Here is a 19,555-nt window from a genome sequence, read left to right as displayed (position 1 = left end):
TGGCGTGGCCACTTTAGAGTGCCTCTTGTCGCTGAGTGGAAAAGCCCCGCAATGACTCTGTGGGAAATATTCCAGGCACCAGAAGGCATTCCAGGTCTTAGTCACGGTGTTTGATTGAGAGTTGACAGTTCAGTGGGGTTATGGGTTGACTTTCAACCGAAACATGTCTGAGAGTGGAGAACGGATTGATTTATTTCTGATTTTGAAGCCTCATTTTATATACTGATCAAATTCGGTCATTAACAACATTTTGCTGTGACGTGTCAAATCTAGAGGTCATATGTAATTTTCACTTCAAAGGGACTTTAAATCCAGTTTGACAGTCAAAAGGGAAAGGATTCTAAACAACTTAACTAAACAAAACCTCTCCAACTCTGTGTCCACAAGGGCTAATTTTTTATTAGCTGTTATTTCTACAGAAATAAAATCTACTACATAACTTCCTCCTAGGAAGAAAGTTCTGCCTTTATTTTAGTGGAAGTATACTGGATTCAGGCCAAGGTAAAAAAAAAAAAAAAAAAAAAAACCAGCCACATTTCTGCATAATAACGAGGGTCAGTTTGTTTTGGGGGGAAATATGTGCTCAAAAGGAAGCTCTATCTACACGAGGGGGGTTCATTGTTGTGTGAAGCAGACAGGAAGATGGGCGGTGGCGCATTGGTGATCTTTGTGGCTTTTGTTTAGTGTTTCCTTCCTTTTCATGTACTTCAGAGATATGTTGTCTATCTGGAAGGGGAAAAAAACAAGAAGCATATTTACTGGCAGCTCCTTTCCTTCCTCACCATATCATATGTGGAGACAACACGACGAAGGACATCAGGCAGGGGTCCCTGAGGCTCCAAGGTGGGGTAGTGTGTCTGGAGGTCAAACAGTAGTAAAGGCATCTCATCAGGTCCTCTCACCCTGGAGCCCAGCGCGAGTATGCACTGCATGAGGTTAGATACAGCCGACACCCCACATAGGTCTCTGAACATAGCCACAGAATTCTGTTTAGGGGGGAAAAAAAGCCAAATCCTAATGAGAATCTAATGAGAGCCAATGAATATGCTGTAGGACTCAGGACCCCCTCACCTGCATGTTTTCCCTCAAGTCCGTGGCCTCTTTCAACAGAGGACCAGCCATTTTGAAAACCTCGTCAACAGACCGCATTTCCAAGTCCCTCAGAGCTGTGTAGTCCCGTCTCCTCCGGGCTTTTCGCACAGAGAGGCCCCTTTTGTGAGGCTTCCCCCCTCCTCTACGATTGGTGAGGGCCACATGGACGAAGAGCTTGGAGTGACGAAGATCCTCCCCGGTCAGTGACTGAAGCGGGACGTGACGGTAGCCAGGTTGGAGACACTCCAGCGGGATGGTGTACTGACCTGTGGCAGAAAGATTTTATTCACACAATGTAGAGACCTTTTCATCATGTTAGTAAACAATAGGCACCAGGGTACTTCCAAGTGGCAGAAAGTGTTTGACTACTGCTGACTTCAACAGAAAATCAAACTTAACTCAAAATTAATCTGGTGGAACATGTCAGTGGGGAGGATAAATCGAGTGGATATCATAGAGAAGAGCAAGTGGCAGAGTAGCAACTTCTAAAAAGATTGACTCGGAACCAAATCGCCATCATTGGGTTTGTGGAAGAGATTTTCTCACAGGTATGTATAAAATACCGCAGTGATGCAATCAGAGGTTTTGCCAGCCGGATGTACATGTGACGTTGTGGTAAAAAGTCTAGAAGAAACAATTCCACTCAATCTTAACCGACCTATGAACTCATCTCCTATGAAGTCGTCATCCAGCACCACAAAGCGAACCATGGCAAGTTCTGGCAGGTTGATTTGGAACTCGAAGCTTTCGTCAAAGATTGGGTTGTCGCTGTTCTGGGAGACGGTCCTGGTGCGACGCTCTGTGCAGTCAGCTGGGATGCCGTGGATCTCCACATATACATAAGGGTCCACCACATCCCCTTTGGCCACGGAACCCCTCGGCTTGGGAAGGTTCTGTCCGCTGATGACCTGGGAGGAGTCACCACATGGGCTGTTTTCAGAACATAATCACGATTATTTGATAAGCTACCAAGAATTCTATGTTGAGCTTGCTGTATTCCCTCACACCTTCACATGGAGCAGCTGAGGCAACACCCCGGGCACAGTGTCTCTGGTATCTGCACTGAAATAAGACACCTCCTGGCGCATGATGGCTGGCCGCAAAACGTAACCACAGTTTCCATTTTGCCGGAACCAGGCTGCGTTTAAGTCCATCATCAGTCCAGCTGTCTGGAAGTTCATTGACACAATTTGGCAACCGCATTTCCACAGGTCCTGAGGGTTCACATTGCCGGAATCAATGCGCATGGGGCTCGGGTATACTCGTGACAGGAAGCGTTTGTTATGGTTGACGAAGTCGCCGGGGCTCTCGCCAGCGAGACGCCCGGCCTGGGTCTCATGAAAGGAGCACAATTGCCAAGGTTTTTGTCTTTTGGCTGATGTCGGGAAGTCAATGAAGTGGACTGACTCACAAAGAGTCACCAAGTCTGAAAGCTCCTTCAGCAGAAGGAACCGTTTGTGAGGAAGATGAGGGGGGATACACTGCGTGGCGGATGTTGAATGTATGCTTCTCTGCTGTTTTTCTTTCTCACTCTCTCCAGGTGCTGCCCCCCCATTTGCCGCTGCCTTCATCTTTGGACACATCTCAGCCCCTTCATCCTCCTCACTTACTTCACCATCCTCCCCTTCCCAACCCGTCCTCAGCTTCATCCCCTTCAGCAGGATCCGATGCCTTAAGGCTTGTGGCGAGGGAAGGTATGACTCCCTTATGTCTGGGGAGTGTGTAAAGAGCTGATCCCCGAGTATTTTCACCAGATGCTGCATCATCACTTTCTGCTGTCGAAGCGAGCAGTGGTTCTCGATGCACACAATTAACGGATACTCTGACGCAACAAAAGCAAACTGTCCAATTGCTTCTAAAACGTTGCGCAGAGCAAGAGGGGGGCAAAGTGTGTGTCCGGTACACACCACTGGCTCCTCATCAGTACCGTCCCATACGTCCACCTCTACACATCGACAGCCCATCTTGAGCGCCCGTATGTAGCCGGAAATGTCAGAGGGTCCTTTATATTGGTCCTCAATGAGGTAGGTGTTGTGAGAGGAGTTGATGAAGTAGTGAGACAAAGGCTGGGACATGTCCTGACACACGATGTCGTGCTCCCGATCAAAGAGGTGGCACTCTGGCGAAATCAGGTAGCTACTGAAGCCGTCCATCGACAGGTAGCCCTGCTGCCGGCCCTCTTCTGATGGCTCATGGGACTGGATGAGGCTTAGGCTGTCTTCCTCTGTCACCTGAGTGAGGGAGGAATCACACGTAAAGACGATGAAATGCTGGAATTCTGCTCGAGTGTGCGGATTAATTTACCGACCTCAGCAACACCTTGCTCAGCCTCGAGGAACCTCATCAAGTCTTTAGTGTCCAGGAATTCCTTGTTGCTGGAAAACTGCACCAAGAGAAAGTAAATCTCCGGACGGGTGCAAAAGTCATGAAAGACCTCAATGAACTCCTGCTGCGTAACCCTCTCGTTTCTCGCCCCCAGTGTTGGTTTGACTTTGGTATGGTCTTTAGCTCCTGATCCATTATTAAGAGAAAGACGCTCATCTCGACCCCTCTGAAGCTCTTTAAACCTCTGCTCCACCTTTACACTGCTCACCCCTGGATTCACCGTTTGTATCAGTTTGATGGCGGACTGCAAGCAAATACCTTGCTCAATGTCCCTGTGAATTTCCGAATCAGCAGCAGAGGAGAAAAGCTGCTCTAACCAGCCAAGACGAAGTCTGTGCTGTCTCCTGGCAAGCATGTCCAGGGCATTTTTCCCATATTGTATCAGATACCTGGAGGTAGAGATGAAACGACGATAGGTTTGAGTGTAGTGAAAGAAAATCTTGTTTTCATTCTTGTTATTGTTAGAAGTTTTGATGAGCAACTTTTATGGTACATAGACAGAATTATTAACGGTTGAAGGATGCACAATGGGATACTGTATATTGTCGTTTTCTTGGACCATGTATTTGTCGTTAAAAAATTATATGACCGTAAGATAAAGAGCTGAAAATTTGATATTTTGAGGTATGTTGTTTTAATTCGAAAGTAAACAAATGTTATTGACACTTTAGGGCAAAAGACTGCAGGTAGAAAATGTATTCTAGTAGTTCATGTATATCATATACAGTAGTAGGATTTTAGCCAAAATGTAATGTTTTTAGTAGAAAATTACAGTTTTGTTTTTATGTAAACTCAACTAAACTCAAAACTGTATGAGCATAAAATAAATGAACCAGACCTCCCTTGTCATTTTCAAATTACAACCAAGTATAGCAATTTTGTGGAAATATTGTATTAAAAAATAAAGATGTAGCCTACTGTTTTCAGTATTACCTATTGCCAAATGAAATGTTCAGTAAAAGTTCTTATCATTTTTCATTCAATTTCGCATAGCATTACCACACTTTTTTTTTCTTTTTTTTTTTTTTTACCTGAGGCCTGTCATCCAAATATTAGCCACTTCTGTTGAGTGGGCCACAAGGTCCAGGCTCTCGTACAGCTCGCCATAGATGATGGAAAATGCGCAGTCCTCTGAAATCTGCTCATAGACACCACTCGTACGGAAGATTTCTGTGTTACGACCCGTTCGCACCTAAAATGAGAGGCCATAAGAGATACGCCCACGTCAGACACAATAAAGGCAAATCAACTGCAGCCGGCAAGACCTGATTTAGCATTTTGACTGGATTCTGACCTCTCGGATGGAGGCGAGTGGAATCCTGGCTTTGTCCGAATCTTTCTTGGAAGGCTCCCAGCACAGAGCCTGCAGGCCTGCGTCAAGAAGGTAGTAACGTTGGTACACGCGAGAGTTGGGACGCACTTTCTTCAACTCGCTCCCCTCCACCTGGACATAAGTGAGTTGGACATTTTGAACAGCTACAACGTCCTTTAACATTTCAACATTTCATGCACATGCAAAGTATGCGAAATCTAGAACAGTTAAGTTTGCAAGGGGTCACGTAGCAGCAAACCCACCATTGAGTGAATACAGTCGGCCGCACTACTGATCTTCTTCTCTGATAGGCTGCTGCTAAAGGACACGGTCTTCTTCCTCTCTCGACCCGCCCGGGAGCCATCCTGATGACGAAGGAAAGCACACAGAATGAGACCAAGATTGAGGTAATGAGCGGAAGAGGTGTGTATAATACCATGGTTGAAAGAGATTGACAGAAAGACAATGCTCCATCTGAGTGTATTCTTTGCATAAGCATGACAAAACACTTTCCCAGGAGATCTGAAAGGATTAAAATCCATTTATATAACTGTACATAAATACAGATTATTTAGCCTACACACACTGGCTCTTCCTACCAATCTGTTATTGTTTTTATACCATGTTTAAAGGCCTTTGCTTGCCCTTGCTCTTCAACATTACACCATTAATCATTCCTGACTAGACCGAAGCAGCAGGCTATGGTATTCTAATTCTACACCTTCATGACACTGTTGCTCAATCTGAGCTCAATTCATCCTGCGATACATTGAACACCCCCCAGAGAGTCCACCGTATACAAAACAATAACAAACAGCATATAGGTGTGGATTACTTCATTCAATTACCTCCGTATTAGTGTGCCGAGAAAATCAAATCAAACATTTATTTTGACGCTAACCTATCGGAGGATGCAAAATGTAATGCAATTCTAGTTCATTCTATTAAAAGTAAATCCAATACAAATGCAAACACCCACATATTGTACACTCGAGTTGGGTGTCAAAATTGTTGCAATTTATAGCCCGCCCCCTCTGAGTAAATTCAGCTGGAAAGTTTTCATTCCTGTTCTAAATGGTAAAACATTGAGATCTCACTGAAATTGAAAAGAGTTAACATGAAAGCATTTCATGATGCTGGATGCTTTCTTCTTGGAAGAAAAATTAAAATATTAAGCATGTTACATGAATAAGATAAAATTCAAATGACCAAGTAAATTACGGCCAGAGTTGAATACATTACTCACTATTGCAGTGTTAGAGCTGGCCTATTACAGTGCAATTCTTTTCATATACACAATCCTACGAAATATTCTTAAGCAACTTTTCTACATGTCGGCAATAGTTATACATACAATTCTTGACCTCATGAAGCCACGCAGCACATAACTCAATGAACTTATTCATGGCTAGTGGACAACAAACAAATCCTCTTTAATCTTTTAGCTTTAGGTTGATTCAATTCTTGTTTCGGAGAAGAAGAGAATTCATTCATGTGCAGTGAATGAATGAGCATGTGAAAGAAGGGGAGCACAATTCACAGAGGTCCCGAGTCAAGTCACCGCTTATCCTCACAAGGGTCGCGGGCGTGCTGGAGCCTATCTCAGCTAACTGCGGGCAGGAGGCGGAGTACTCCCTGAACTGGTCGGAGGGCACATAGAAATAATATGTGTATATAAGCTGTATTTATATATTTTATGTATTTTTAAATCCATATTTTTTTATCAAAACAAATTTGATAAACAAGTCCATTGAACATTTATAAGAAAACTAGGGAGCTGATCAAGATTTTTGCACCTTCAAAACCAATTGTCAAGGGGGGGCTTATTTTATTGCCCCTTCAAAACCAATTGATAGTAGGTTTTCATTTATTCTATGAAATGCTATGCTAGGACTTCCTTTTTGTCACTTTATTTCTGAAGTGACATTAAACAGACCCGTCACAAAAATAAGAATTTGTATCCAAAATAACCCCTGCCAGCAGATTGGCAGCCAATTTGAAGATCTGGTCACTTAATGACATTAACATTTCAGGGACTTTTTAATTACCAACCTAAGAGTGACAGTTGGATTTACCGTGGGTTCAATTGGTCATGCCCGCACCCCATGCTTAATCCAACTCTTACACAAATGGTGTGTTTCATTTACATTTTTTTTTTCAATTTGTTGTACATATTTTATACAACTGTACTGTCTCGTGTATATAATTAGTCAATCAATCTATCTTTCTGTGTGTGTGTGGACAATAGGCATAATGGAGGCTGTATGGATGAATCAGCACTGGTCCTGCATGGTCTGTTACACCACATAAATAACACGCATAGAAATGCTCCTGATTAACAGCCGGTCAATTGACAAAAACTCCCATTGAGGCCACAGAGGCCCAGTGTACACGTTTTCTCCTCGTGACACTTTTATCTGCAAAGATCTAATTACTGCAAATATACAGGCTGTCATGTACCTTTGTGGACCTACAACTAAGAATTAATTATACTCACAAAGTAAAAGGGGGTAAATTAACCTACAAGCAGACAGACTGAAATGCAAATGCACTCTTTCATACATCTGAACAAAAGAAATATTTTCAAATGGATCAGAGGTTCAAGCTACATGCCTGATCCACTTTGATGTGTTCAGTAATAATATAGTGACTGATTCATGGGACAAAGGTCTCAATGGTCCGCTTCTCACCAAAGGGGGACGAGGATTGTTAAGAAACCCAATTTGCGCTTTTAAAACCGGATGCGGTGGATCCATCAATGTGAAGCTGTGAGCGGCGTGACAACGCAGAAAGAAAGAAAGAAAGTGAGATAGAAAGCTAAAGAAGGAAAAGAACAAAAGCAAGGTGCATCCATAATTCACATTGGATATCGGTGGCATTGAATTCAACTTTTGTATCTCCTTAAAAGCCATGTGCTGCAATACTTCCTCTAGATTGTGACAAATGAAGACAACCTAAATAAAGTGAAACATGAGGCAAACAACTATCCACTCAGCAAAATTTAAATACAGTACAATACACTACTATTGGTATACTTATAATGGAATCTCCAAATTTGAATGGATTAAAGGAGACTTCAGCTTGTCAGGTCACCACAAAAGGATAATAGCAATGGTAACGAGAAGATGTTTGATGTTAACCATGAACTAGAAATTCAATCTATTGTGATACAGGTAAGCTAAAACATCCGTACGTCAACAGTAACTTTAAAACATGCCTGGGCATCGAAATTCCACTGTGCAGTACATTAATTTTACATTGTAATTTATCAATGACAAAGTAGAGTGTTTTTGTTCATATTTAGTGTTCCATTGGCTCAATCATGAATGCTTACGGATGGCTGTTTTTTATTTTCTGATTTTACAGATTGCTGTAAAAACCACTGGATGACTGTCATTGTAATGAGATTACCAGAATGGACCTGTGAGGACTGAGTGAGCGGCCCATGGACACGCAGAGTGTGGAGATGGAGTGAAAGAGAAACAGGCAGAAATAACTGAAGGGATTACGTTCAGTGATCAGTCACACCTGACAACAGAAGAAAAACAAGGGGGGTGTGGGGGTGGTGTTCAGAAAAATACATGCTGGAGGGAGGAATAGAAAACTAAGGGGGGGAACTCTGTTGGACATTAATGTGGACTATGACACTTGTAATTACTTACTGTTTGTAAGGCACTGCATGACCTTGAGTGCTTATTACCCAGCTGACCGGCAATATTGTATGACACTTGGTACATCATGTTAAGTGTGTTGGCTTACATACTTGTATTCATTATTTCCCATGTCCGAATGTTAGTTGAAATTAATTGTCCATTACAACTAAACTGTATTTGTCTGTGTGTGTGTCGAGGGCTAAGAGAGAAAGATGTTTTCAGAAGCATGAAACTAATATCTTTGAGAACATGCAGGAGAATGTCGGCAACCAGCAGCACATGGCCATTTGGGACACAGAAATTTGCCCAGAGGAAAATGTTGTGCCTGCTCACAATATTCTTAGATGAAGTCAGAGCAGATAAAATGTCATTTGATCATAGTGGCTGGCGATTCGAAAGATTCGCCCAGCACCAGTCAAATGTCCACACAGTATCAATAAATCATTAAAAAAAAAAGGTTATGAACTCTAACATACAAGCTTCAAACTAATGTGTAACAACAACAATAAGCATTATCAAGTATTTAAAATTGTATTGTTACCCATTTGATATGTGAGTTGTCTGCTAATTAGTTTTTGTACTCAACCGATCCATCCATTTTCTATAACGCTTGACCTCATTAGGGTTACAGGTGGGCTGGTACCAGCTGACTTTGGTCGAGAGGTGAGTACACATCCTGGACTTGTCATGGCCTTGTGTTTCCAATTGTTTTTCTTTGTGTTGCAGTGTCTGGGTGATCGATGGTGGGCGTTGACATCGGTGACACGCCTGTCGTGAATTCTAATCATCAGCCTTTTTAGGGGGCAACGTGGCAGTGTGCGGGCGTCGGAATATTCACTCGTTTTTGCCCCGTGTTCGCCGCCGACGTTTGTCCTCTGTCTCAACTTAGGTACTCTACGATTATACCACACGGACCTTTTGTCGTGTCCCCGTGTTATCTGTTTTTGGATTCTCTCTGGTTGTGAGTCCCTTTGGCTTAGTACGTCTCACCATCACATGCTCTGTCGTTGAATTAAAAATTATTTTTGGACCTTTTATCTAGAGTCTATTTTTTGGGATCTGCCCTTACGGTATTGCCGTCCGCGACAGAACTGGTCGGCAGCCAATCACATGGCACAACGGTATAAGTACTACAGTGGTGTCTTGAGTTTAACTTGTTTTGTGACAACGCTTACAACTCAAAACAAATCTCAAATCATCTTTCCCGATTGAATTGAATGGAAATGTCAATAATCTGTTCCAGCCTTCCCAAAATATCCCCCAAAAAGTTTTGTAATGTCTCTTTTATTAAGAAAAATTACAGACCATAATACTGTAATTTATAAAGACATTAAGCAATGACATAATTTAATACAATATAAAAAATGTTTTTTTGCTTCAATACAATACAATTCAATACAATACATTGTGCTGCTCTGCTTTCTGGTGCGTGCGCCTTCACCACTTGGGAGCAGTGTAATATAAATGCGCCTACTGATAGCCAAATATTTCACGCATGACTCATTGAGTAGTTGTCTATTAAATTCATCCTTAAATTGCTGTTTTCACTGCAATCTGCATGTTAACCCCTTCCTTCTTATAATCCTCATTTCCAAAATAATGTAAATAACATTAAAAATAAGACCAATCACATGTGAACGTGTTGTTTGGACTCTTGAGATTAAGTGGGGCTTTGCAGCACTCTCATGCAATTGAACAGTCAATCTGTTGATTGGAAGATACTGTAAGCAGTCGTTGCAGCCTGAGACAGGTTGAACTGCTTTCTGGTGAATTGTGACACGACTCTGTAGTGTCTAGCTACATAGAGGTCAGGAAGTACTTGTGGCCATTCAGTGGGTGCGAAAAACACCTAACAGAAAATGTGGTGAGCGTTCTCGCAGTAACTGAGCTTCTCTGATGATAAAACCTGCCCTTTAACACCTTTGGTACACATATGGAATGAAACACACACCAATATATTATTGTACTCTGTTTAGTGAAAGTCATCAGGACCACAAAAACCAAAGACAAAAGATTTCCATTTACAAGAAGTGATCAGGGTGTGAAGTGCAAAGAGACACTTCAAAATGTATCCGGTAAAGGAAATCATGCAAAGCTAGACTTATTTTTTTCCCATACATTTCTCATTTCCAAAGAATTTGCCAATTGTGGGATAGTATGCACTCACCGTACACCTTATTAGATTCATCTGCACATAGGATAATACAAGTGTTGTGTCAGAAACATATACATACCTTGACAGATCTAACAAGAATGACAGCTGGGTTCTGGCCTACTCCAAAACTAAAACAATCTGTATCAAACTTAAAAATAAACTGAACTGTTGCACTTCATAAGCGGTGGTAATGTGCATTAGATGAGTGCCAGGATTATAACAGATAGAAGTTCCTCTATATCACAGGTGTAAAATCCAAAAGGCCCGCCACGTCACTTTATGTGTCCCGCTAAAGCTTGCCACAATTTGTCCTTGACCTCAAAATTAGTTCATCCCTCAAAAAATACCACTAATGATCAAATGCAAGGGTACCATAATTTCTCGTGAATAATGCGCATTTTTTCCCCCAAAAAATTGTCAAAAGTCAATAGTCACTATACATAGGTATAGGGGCAAATGGATAAAACTTTCACATTTTATAAAGGTATGCCATCTAGTGGTTATGAAAAAGCTGTGCACTTTCATTCCGAAATGCCACCGTCACCTAGTGGTTATAAAAAAGGTGTAGCCTACACTTTCATTCCAATATGACAGGGGTACGTATGACTGTATATATGTACAGTTGTGCCTATACGTTTACATACCCTGGCAGAATTTGTGAAATATTTATTTATTTATTTTTAAATATGACTGATGACTGGACAACAACCATCATTCATTTCGTTATGGTTATAGGGGGGGGGGGGGGGGGGGGCATTTTCTTTATTGACTGTACCAAATTTTGTTCCTTTACTGTACCAAATGTGAACAAAATCCTGACCTTCAACCCTATGTACTTTCTGCAACTGTGATTTTTGGTGTACTGCTATACCCGGCCCCCTGAGGGACACCCTGACACAAACTCTTGCTCTATATGCAACTCATTGATAAATTATGGAACTGTTCATCAGAACGATAATATGTCACTACAAATAAATATGTATATAAAGTAATGATTTTTTTCTGGGTTCTCTTTATCTGTAAATATATCTTGTATGTTAGAGTGCATAACTTTTTTTTAATGATTTATTATTTTCTATAGACTACCGCTTCTCCAGTTCAGGGTGACGGGTCACTGGAGCCTATCCAAGCTGACTTTGGGCAAAAGGCAGACTACACCCTTGATTGGCCACCAGTCAATGACAGGCCACATAGAGACAGACAATCATTCACACTGTCACCGAATGGGACCTGAATCAAGGGGGCCTGTGCAATAGTCAGCAGAATGTACCACTACACACAACTGCCATCTGTAAATCGTTTGTGGATAACCCTGGTTACAAACAGTGATTAAAACAACCTTGGAGAAAGTAAAGCTCAATTTAACCCTCAGTGGCCAAACTACAACCACTATAATAAACATCTTGTTCAATAAATTCCTCTTTGACAGTGTCAGAACTAGACATTATCGTCATTGGAAAGGAAGGATGTTTTATTGTATATGCAACTTTTAATGAGCACTGTGCTGTACAGGGCCATGCTCATGCATGCTAAAATGTTTTAAAGCACAGTAAGGATGCTGAGCCAAACTGCAGGCTGCATATCCTCCACAGCTAAAAATATCCAAAACGCACATACATACTAATGAAGGTAAGACATACAAATCATGCTCACTGATGTCTAGTTTGACATTTGTTGAGGATCAATAGCCATAACCATCTGCTGAATATGAATCTTTAGCCAAGACGTGGCTCGATATGATTTTAAAAAACGAAAAATCAATCATCACTGCAAATGCGCATTCATAAATATATATGTGCGTGTTTATGTCATTTAAGTGTGTTTGAGATTACTGAGTCCCAGTGAGGATTTAGCCCACTTTAATTCCAGTGAATACTTTACAAAATCACAATTAATCTGTAGATATCTAATGACAAACATATTTAATAAAATACCACAGAAGCTGATTTTTAAATGTATTAATGTGTGCAGATTGCAAAGTATGTGTTTAGCTAGTCAAAGATGACTGTAACAGGTTATGCTCTGACCAACAAATCAAAGGATGGAACAAAAGCTAGTCATTGTGGGCCAACTCGCTGGCCCTATGAGGATGAATTTGATATCTGATTGGTAAAAGAAAACGCCCCAATGCTAATATAGTTAAGTTACTTGGGCCAGCACTACTGATTTTGAAGGCCTAGGGCAGATTAGATTGATTTGTCAACACATAAATGCTGAAATCAGATTGGACAAAAAAAATCTACCCTACTACTGGAAGCAGTGAAGCCATTAGAAACGCTATGAAATGAAGAGAATAGTCTGTTGGGATTGGGGGTAAAATGTATTTAAAAAATTTGGAACAAAATATTAGAATCTAAATTGGGAATGTGGGTCACTTTGATTTGAGAAGTCAAACAAAGCAAGAGATGGACACTTGCCAGGCAAGTAATTCCACAAGTGTGCGACAGAATTAATGACAAGGTTGCCGTCCTGCACACTGATTAGAGGCGCTGAGCTGCCATCGGGTCATACACAAAGACTATAAATCCCTTGGCTCCACTGGAAATGGTCCGTAATGAAATGTTTATAGGTGTGTGGGGATGGGCATAATCAATGATTAATTAGTCTGTACAAATTTTACTGACTGTATTGCTGATTAATCATGTGTTGAAGCAAAATGGAGTGGACGACTTGGCTGCAACAAGCATAGGCCATGTTGATTCACTCTCAACTACGATCGAGTTTAAGGACAATATGATCGCTACGGCAATTCAGTACAGTGGTACCTTGACTTACGGGTTTCATTTGTTCCGTGACCACGCTTGTAACTCAAAAACCCGTATCTCAAATCATCTTTCCTTATTGAAATGAATAGAAATGCCATTAATCGCCAATTAATCCAGGCTTTGTGCACCAAGTTTAATACATTCATACAGACACAAATGAAGAGTTACACAACTAAGTGACTCAGTAAGCTGCAGTAATGTTAGTTTTTTTTTCTTTCCAGAGGATAAAGAATATATGCCTACGAGTACTGTTATATTGCTGGTCTTGCCGGTGCCTAAAGCGTATAACACCACCAGATAGTGCTATTCGTCAGCCCATCTATGGCATTTTGCACCATGTGTTAGCATTCAGCTAGCAGCCATTCAAAGTGATGTGGTTGTTTTAAATACACAATGTGTAATTTTCACAATGCTTCCAAGAGGCTTAAACTGTTTATTGCCACTCACAGTTGAAGTTTACTGTCAAACTAAACATAAAAAAAAGTGAATTAAAAATGCTGCATTTAACCAAAGCACCTTTGCTTTTACGAAATGTCTGCTAGCTTAACGTTATCACACAATGCAAACCATCATAGATGGGCTAAGGGAACCAGTATCGATCTGTCGGTAGGTATAACTCCGTAAGCAATGAATATTGGAACACAAACAGTCCAGCAACACAATACACAATATAACACAATATAACAATACTCACAGGCATACAGTATATATTTTTTTATCCCCGGCGAAAAACAATGTTACTCAGGCCTGTGAATATTCTAATTTATCTAGGTCATTTCATTGTCAGGGCATTGAATCTATCGCAACTGGACTGTACTGGTTGTCTTAGAAGATGTTTCACCTGGCATCCGAGCAGGCTTCATCAGTTCATGGAACATGAACATTAGTTAGGAGGGTAGTTTAACAGTTCAGTTGCGATTGATTCAATGCCCATTCAATTATCATGATGCAAAATGTGTTTAGTTCTTCACATTCTGTTCAACTATTATTACTGTATGTTTTTATAAAGTACAATACTATAGAGGGCTAATTTTCTTTCTAAAAAAAAAAATACATTACAAACACTTCTATTGCTGTGTTTGGATGGCTGGACCAGATTAAGTGCATTTCCACGGTTAAAGGTGATTGTAGATAGGACAGTTTTGAGTTACGAGCGTGGCCACTGAACAACTTTAACTCGTAAGTCAAGGCACCACTGTAGAACCCCAAGCCAGCTGCACTATCTGACGATAGTCCCTGCATGTGGGAATAGAAAGTGAGGGGTGTGTGTGAGTTTGTGTGTAGAGGTCCACAGTGACAGTGAAGCGACATCACTGAATACTGATGAGTTAACAGCAACGTTGCAACATGAACTATGTGAGGAAATTGGCCAACTGTTCAGTTTCCTGCAGTTGAGTTGTTGCTACTCACACACATGAAAGAAGTGAGGCTGCAGACTTCCACTAAGAACCTTATTTTATGAGAAACAAAAAATATCCACAGATGTTAAGACCACAGCTTTTATTTGATTTAGTTTTTGTTTTTTTTGTTTTTGCTTTTGCCTGAGAGTATCGCATTTGATATGCGGGATATACTGATTACATCACAGAGATGTGCGAAGCTGCAATACATGATGAAATAATGCGTTACAACAATACCATGAGTCACAATCGAAGTTCAACTGGCAGAAATGCCACAATCAGCTGGATTCCGCAGCAGGTCTTTACCAGTTGCCGTGGTGATGCTGACTGCTAAATTAGTTCTGGTTGATATGAGAATTTTGTCGTTTGAAATCTGCTGAACCCCTAAAGGAGCATGACTTCAATCACATCCATTTCATTATGAATGAGAAGGAGGAAACGAATGTAGTTATAGCGTGTTAAAGAATTGTTTATTTTACAAATAGAGATGTCATGTGACTTCCTGATCGATTATGGGGCAAATGAACAACAACAAAAATACAATAACTGTGTGTGTGTGTGTGTTTATTTTTTTTATTTTTTATTTTTTGTAATGGAGTGCCGTTACCATGCCAATGTTGCATTAAACAGAACCATGCTGCTGGAAGAGTTCCGCCATAGCTTCCCAGAGCATGATGGCATGTTGCCCTGCTTTAGCTGACAAAGGATTTGAGACTAAATCAACAGCACCTTTGCTTGTTAGAACCAAGTGTTAACTTGATTTTGGCTCAATTGCTTCAACATACATAAATGACTAATCGCTTAATCGATTATTGACAAACTACAGGAAGAAATCTTTTCTTTTTCTTCCCCACCTGAAAATGCAGGTTGCACTCCAGATTGTTGGGAGATATTTCCTTGATATCTCTCAGAATAATGCATTGATCTGAAAGACTAAATTTAGACTTGTGCAGATGTATGAATATGTGCAATTTTATGCTGATTCAGATCAGGATTTTTCTACCTTGGTGGAGGTTTTGAAATGGTTTACATTTTTACCTTAACATTCCAACATTTAGTCAGTTAGATGCCCTATAGTTTAATGTTTAAGTACAGTGACTTACAAATGTAAGAAGTGACTTACAAATGTAAGACTTATGTCATAGCTACCCTAAATTACCAGCAGTGGTATTTACCCAAATCATAGTTTCATTTTGTTTAACCATGTATTAAGAGAAATAAAACGTCCATCCATCCATTTTCTGAGCCGCTTCTCCTCACTCGGGTCGCGGGCGTGCTGGAGCCTATCCCAGCTGTCATCGGGCAGGAGGCAGGGTACACCCTGAACTGGTTGCCAGCCAATTGCAGAGAAATAAAACTTGCATTTTTTTTTGTCTTGTGCTAACCTATCCCTGCCCTCTCTGAAGCTTACATACAAAACAAAAAAAAACAAAAAGCAGAACCTTTTTTTTTTTTTTGAAGCTCAAATCTATGTCATCAAGAAAGTGTGTGATACGCCATACAGTATGTGAAGCAAGTCAAGATTTTTTCCGTAAGAATTAATACACCACCAGTATGGAGAAGCTCTTTAACCAAAATGATATTTTTTATGCTAAAAAAGAATTACTATTGTTTTCAAATTTACTGTTTTACAAATAAATGGGAACAATAAGTAAACACATTATTATTGCTTGATCATTGGGATCTCAAATTATAGGTATTTTACTGTACTTTCCTGAATAAGAACATTTTAGTGGTTGAATGGGGCAGTCCAGTGAGCTGGTTCAAATTTGGTTATAAAAAGATGAATTCAGTTTGAAATGTTTCATTCCAGTTCAAAATAGGAAAACTTCAAGTTAAAAATGTTTTGGAAAGATCTCGTTTTTACGAATTATTTAAATCCAAAACAAACATGTCACACTGCTGAAAATAAACATTGTTGGTTAAGTCAATAATGATGATGTCTTTGTAGGTGGTTGCTTTGGAGACGAACCACTAAGAGAGATCAAGATAGAACCAAACGTAGGTGAGGACAACGTCAGGAGAGGAGAGTTATTGATTAGATGTGCTATTACTACCACCAACATTTAAATGTTTTTCAGGTCCAAACACAGCACAAATTCTATACAAGACATTAGGACATCAGAAGCTTGGAATCAGTGATAAACTGAAAAGGAGTATGGGGGTCGGTGTAGCCTTGAGGCAAAGTGATGACTTCACACTGCAGCAGGTGGTCCAATTCCTTCAGCTCCTCTCTTGTCAGTCAAGCGCTGAGTGACATCACCTGCTGTTATCTTGTGGCCAGAACACAACATGCCAGCTCGAAGCATACGAGAACATATTGTGCCTCTTAATGTACACCTTGCACACAATGCACGTGACATCATCGTCAACTTCCTCTGCAGCTGGTGGGGTTAAACAAGGTGAAGAGGAACGAGGAGAAAACAGAAGCTGACGCTCACCAGCCACAACATTACGTACACCTACGTGACCCCATGAGTATAACGTATTCTGCGGTAATGAAGATAATAATGCTGGAGCTTTTGAGTGACATTGTCAGACCAGAATGTTTGTATGTTTCTTCATTCATAGAGTCATACATTATACATACAGTTTCATAAATTGGAGGTTGCTTGGCGGGATCCATCGGGTCGGCCACAACCATGCATTTATTGTGCTGTAGTTGTAGTTATAGTCATACTGAGATGTGTTTTGAATATGTTGCAGCCCTCAAATGTAGAAATCATCCATCCATTTCCTATAAAACTTAACTCGTCTCAAAAATAAAGATTCTATGCACAGTACCCAAATGTAGTTCTGAGGTGAACCGGTTTTGGGTATTATTTAGCATCCATTCTTAGTGGTTCTACATTGAACCAACCACTATCCTATGGTTCTACATAGCACCAAAGTGAATCCCGATAGAACCCCAGTGGTGGACAACGGTGATAGAACCAGGAGTGCAGCATAGAACCTCTGAGGCACCTTTACATTTTAGAGTGTTGTCCTCATAAGGGTTGCAGGTGAGCTGGAGCTCAAGGTAGACCAATGACCTAATGCAATTTTGGTTTATTTTATCAGGGCACAGGTAGATAATGAGGTCCGGTGACATATTTAAGTCGTTAGTGGATATCACGAGCTCATTCTTTCTACCCACACACATTTTCTGTTGCCACACCAGCCAAGAGCAGTGACAATGCTTCACTCACGCACGGAACGCTGCAATTACTGTGAGTACATCGTCCTCTTCTGCACAGAGATGTCTGCATCCAGGCTGTCATTGCGTCACATTTAAAGGGAATGAGAGGGGCCGCTTTGATTGGCTGTAAACACAACCACAGTGGCGCAACATCCCCCACCACCCACTCTCGGATCCTCCGGACTTCGCCGGTCTACAAAATTACCAACACCGATCTAAAACAACATCGGTTTGGCTAAGGACCCCCGAAAATGGCACGCTTACGAAGCAGTTTAAACTGCAAGCTGTCAGTTACGCGGAGGAACAGGGGAATCGAGCGGCCGTGAGAGAATTCAAGATCAACGAATCCATGGTTCGCAAGTGGAGGAAGCAGGTAAACGCCGGCATCATTGCTGAACAGCCCCCCGGCAACGAGACCGACTCCGACAATGACGAGAGGGAACCCGGCATGTTTGATGAGAACTTGCCCAGCTGTTCATTTCGGATACAGAAGATGAGGACTTTGATGGATTTGTGGATGAGGATTGATAAAAAAAAATAACGAGTACATTGTAAAATACTTCAATAAAGTACAACCGAACTCAGTTTTGCTCCTGCTGCCTTTTTAAAAACATACGCTAGCATGCATGCTAGCGTATGTTTTAGCGTGCATGCATGCTACCATATGTTTTAAGATAGCGTAAATTTTACCATGCCTGCGCCCAACAATACGGTGCGCCTTATGTGTGTGTTAAATACAGAAATAGACCCTGTAACTGAGACTGCACCTTTTAATACGGTGCCCCTTATGGTCGTGAAAATACGGTACATGCTCTTCCTGTAGATGGCAGACAGTTCATAATTAATCTGTGCAATTACTTTTTGTGACATTTTTGTTTGGTGGTGTGCCGTGAGATTTTTCTAATGTAAAATATGTCTAAAAAAAAAACTTTGTATTGTGTGCCATGATCCTAGTAATTTACCAAACAACTTTTAATCTCACATAAAGATTGTTTCTTTCTCATTTGAATTTGTAGCAACAGTAGTAACAACCGAAATGAGCTTTTCTTATATTTCAAACCAAGCTGATTTGCAGAAACTGGCCTACCTTAATGAGACTGCTGCGTCGAGGTATTGCTTTAGTGGCTGAATCCAAGCCCTCCCACGTCGGGGACTCACAGCAGGACCCCCTATGGAGCCTCCCCGCCGGGTCTGTCGGGTTGCAGTTGCCGTTAGACACCGGCTCTTCTCCGCGTTGCGTCTCGGGGCTCCCTGCGGCTCCACCTGGCGCTGCAGCACCAGCAGCAGCAGAAACAGAAGCAGCAACCGGTGGACCGACGCGCTCGATCTGCCCAAATTCGGCCATGGCGACTCGTGCGTTGAGGTTCACAGGTCACTCTGTGCGGAGACATGCACACAGGCCGTACATGTATGCAAACGTGCCATGGTGGAAGGAAGGCAGCCGGCTACTGTGAGCGCAGGAAACTTGGCTCGCTTACCCGCTCTCTCTTTAACGCCTCCCACCTTCACGCACACGGAGTGTGCATGGCAAAACCCTTCAAAAAAAAACACAAAAAAAAACCTGAGTGACAGCAAGAATCGAAACACCTCCCAGACATGCGCTGACAATCCAATC

General features: G+C 41.3%; 1 protein-coding gene across 1 annotated transcript in view; it reads right to left on the bottom strand.

Annotated features, from left to right (window-relative positions):
• Window positions 1-19,454, bottom strand: part of LOC133471134 (inactive phospholipase C-like protein 2) — a 28,006-nt gene extending 8,552 nt beyond the window's left edge. The window contains exons 1-9 of the mRNA XM_061760369.1: window positions 19,028-19,454; window positions 5,053-5,154; window positions 4,772-4,921; window positions 4,509-4,669; window positions 3,401-3,866; window positions 2,100-3,323; window positions 1,751-2,000; window positions 1,072-1,358; window positions 783-986 (exon numbers count right to left, since the gene is read on the bottom strand). Coding sequence (XP_061616353.1) covers window positions 783-986; window positions 1,072-1,358; window positions 1,751-2,000; window positions 2,100-3,323; window positions 3,401-3,866; window positions 4,509-4,669; window positions 4,772-4,921; window positions 5,053-5,154; window positions 19,028-19,285 — 3,102 coding nt within the window. The 5' untranslated portion in view covers window positions 19,286-19,454. The remainder of the gene's footprint in view (window positions 1-782; window positions 987-1,071; window positions 1,359-1,750; window positions 2,001-2,099; window positions 3,324-3,400; window positions 3,867-4,508; window positions 4,670-4,771; window positions 4,922-5,052; window positions 5,155-19,027) is intronic.
• Window positions 19,455-19,555: the final 101 nt, after the last annotated feature.

Source organism: Phyllopteryx taeniolatus, chromosome 21, assembly GCF_024500385.1.
Source record: "Phyllopteryx taeniolatus isolate TA_2022b chromosome 21, UOR_Ptae_1.2, whole genome shotgun sequence".
Taxonomy (NCBI): Eukaryota; Metazoa; Chordata; class Actinopteri; order Syngnathiformes; family Syngnathidae; genus Phyllopteryx; species Phyllopteryx taeniolatus.
Note: the sequence above shows the minus strand (reverse complement) of the source record. Positions and strands in the feature narration are given on the sequence as shown.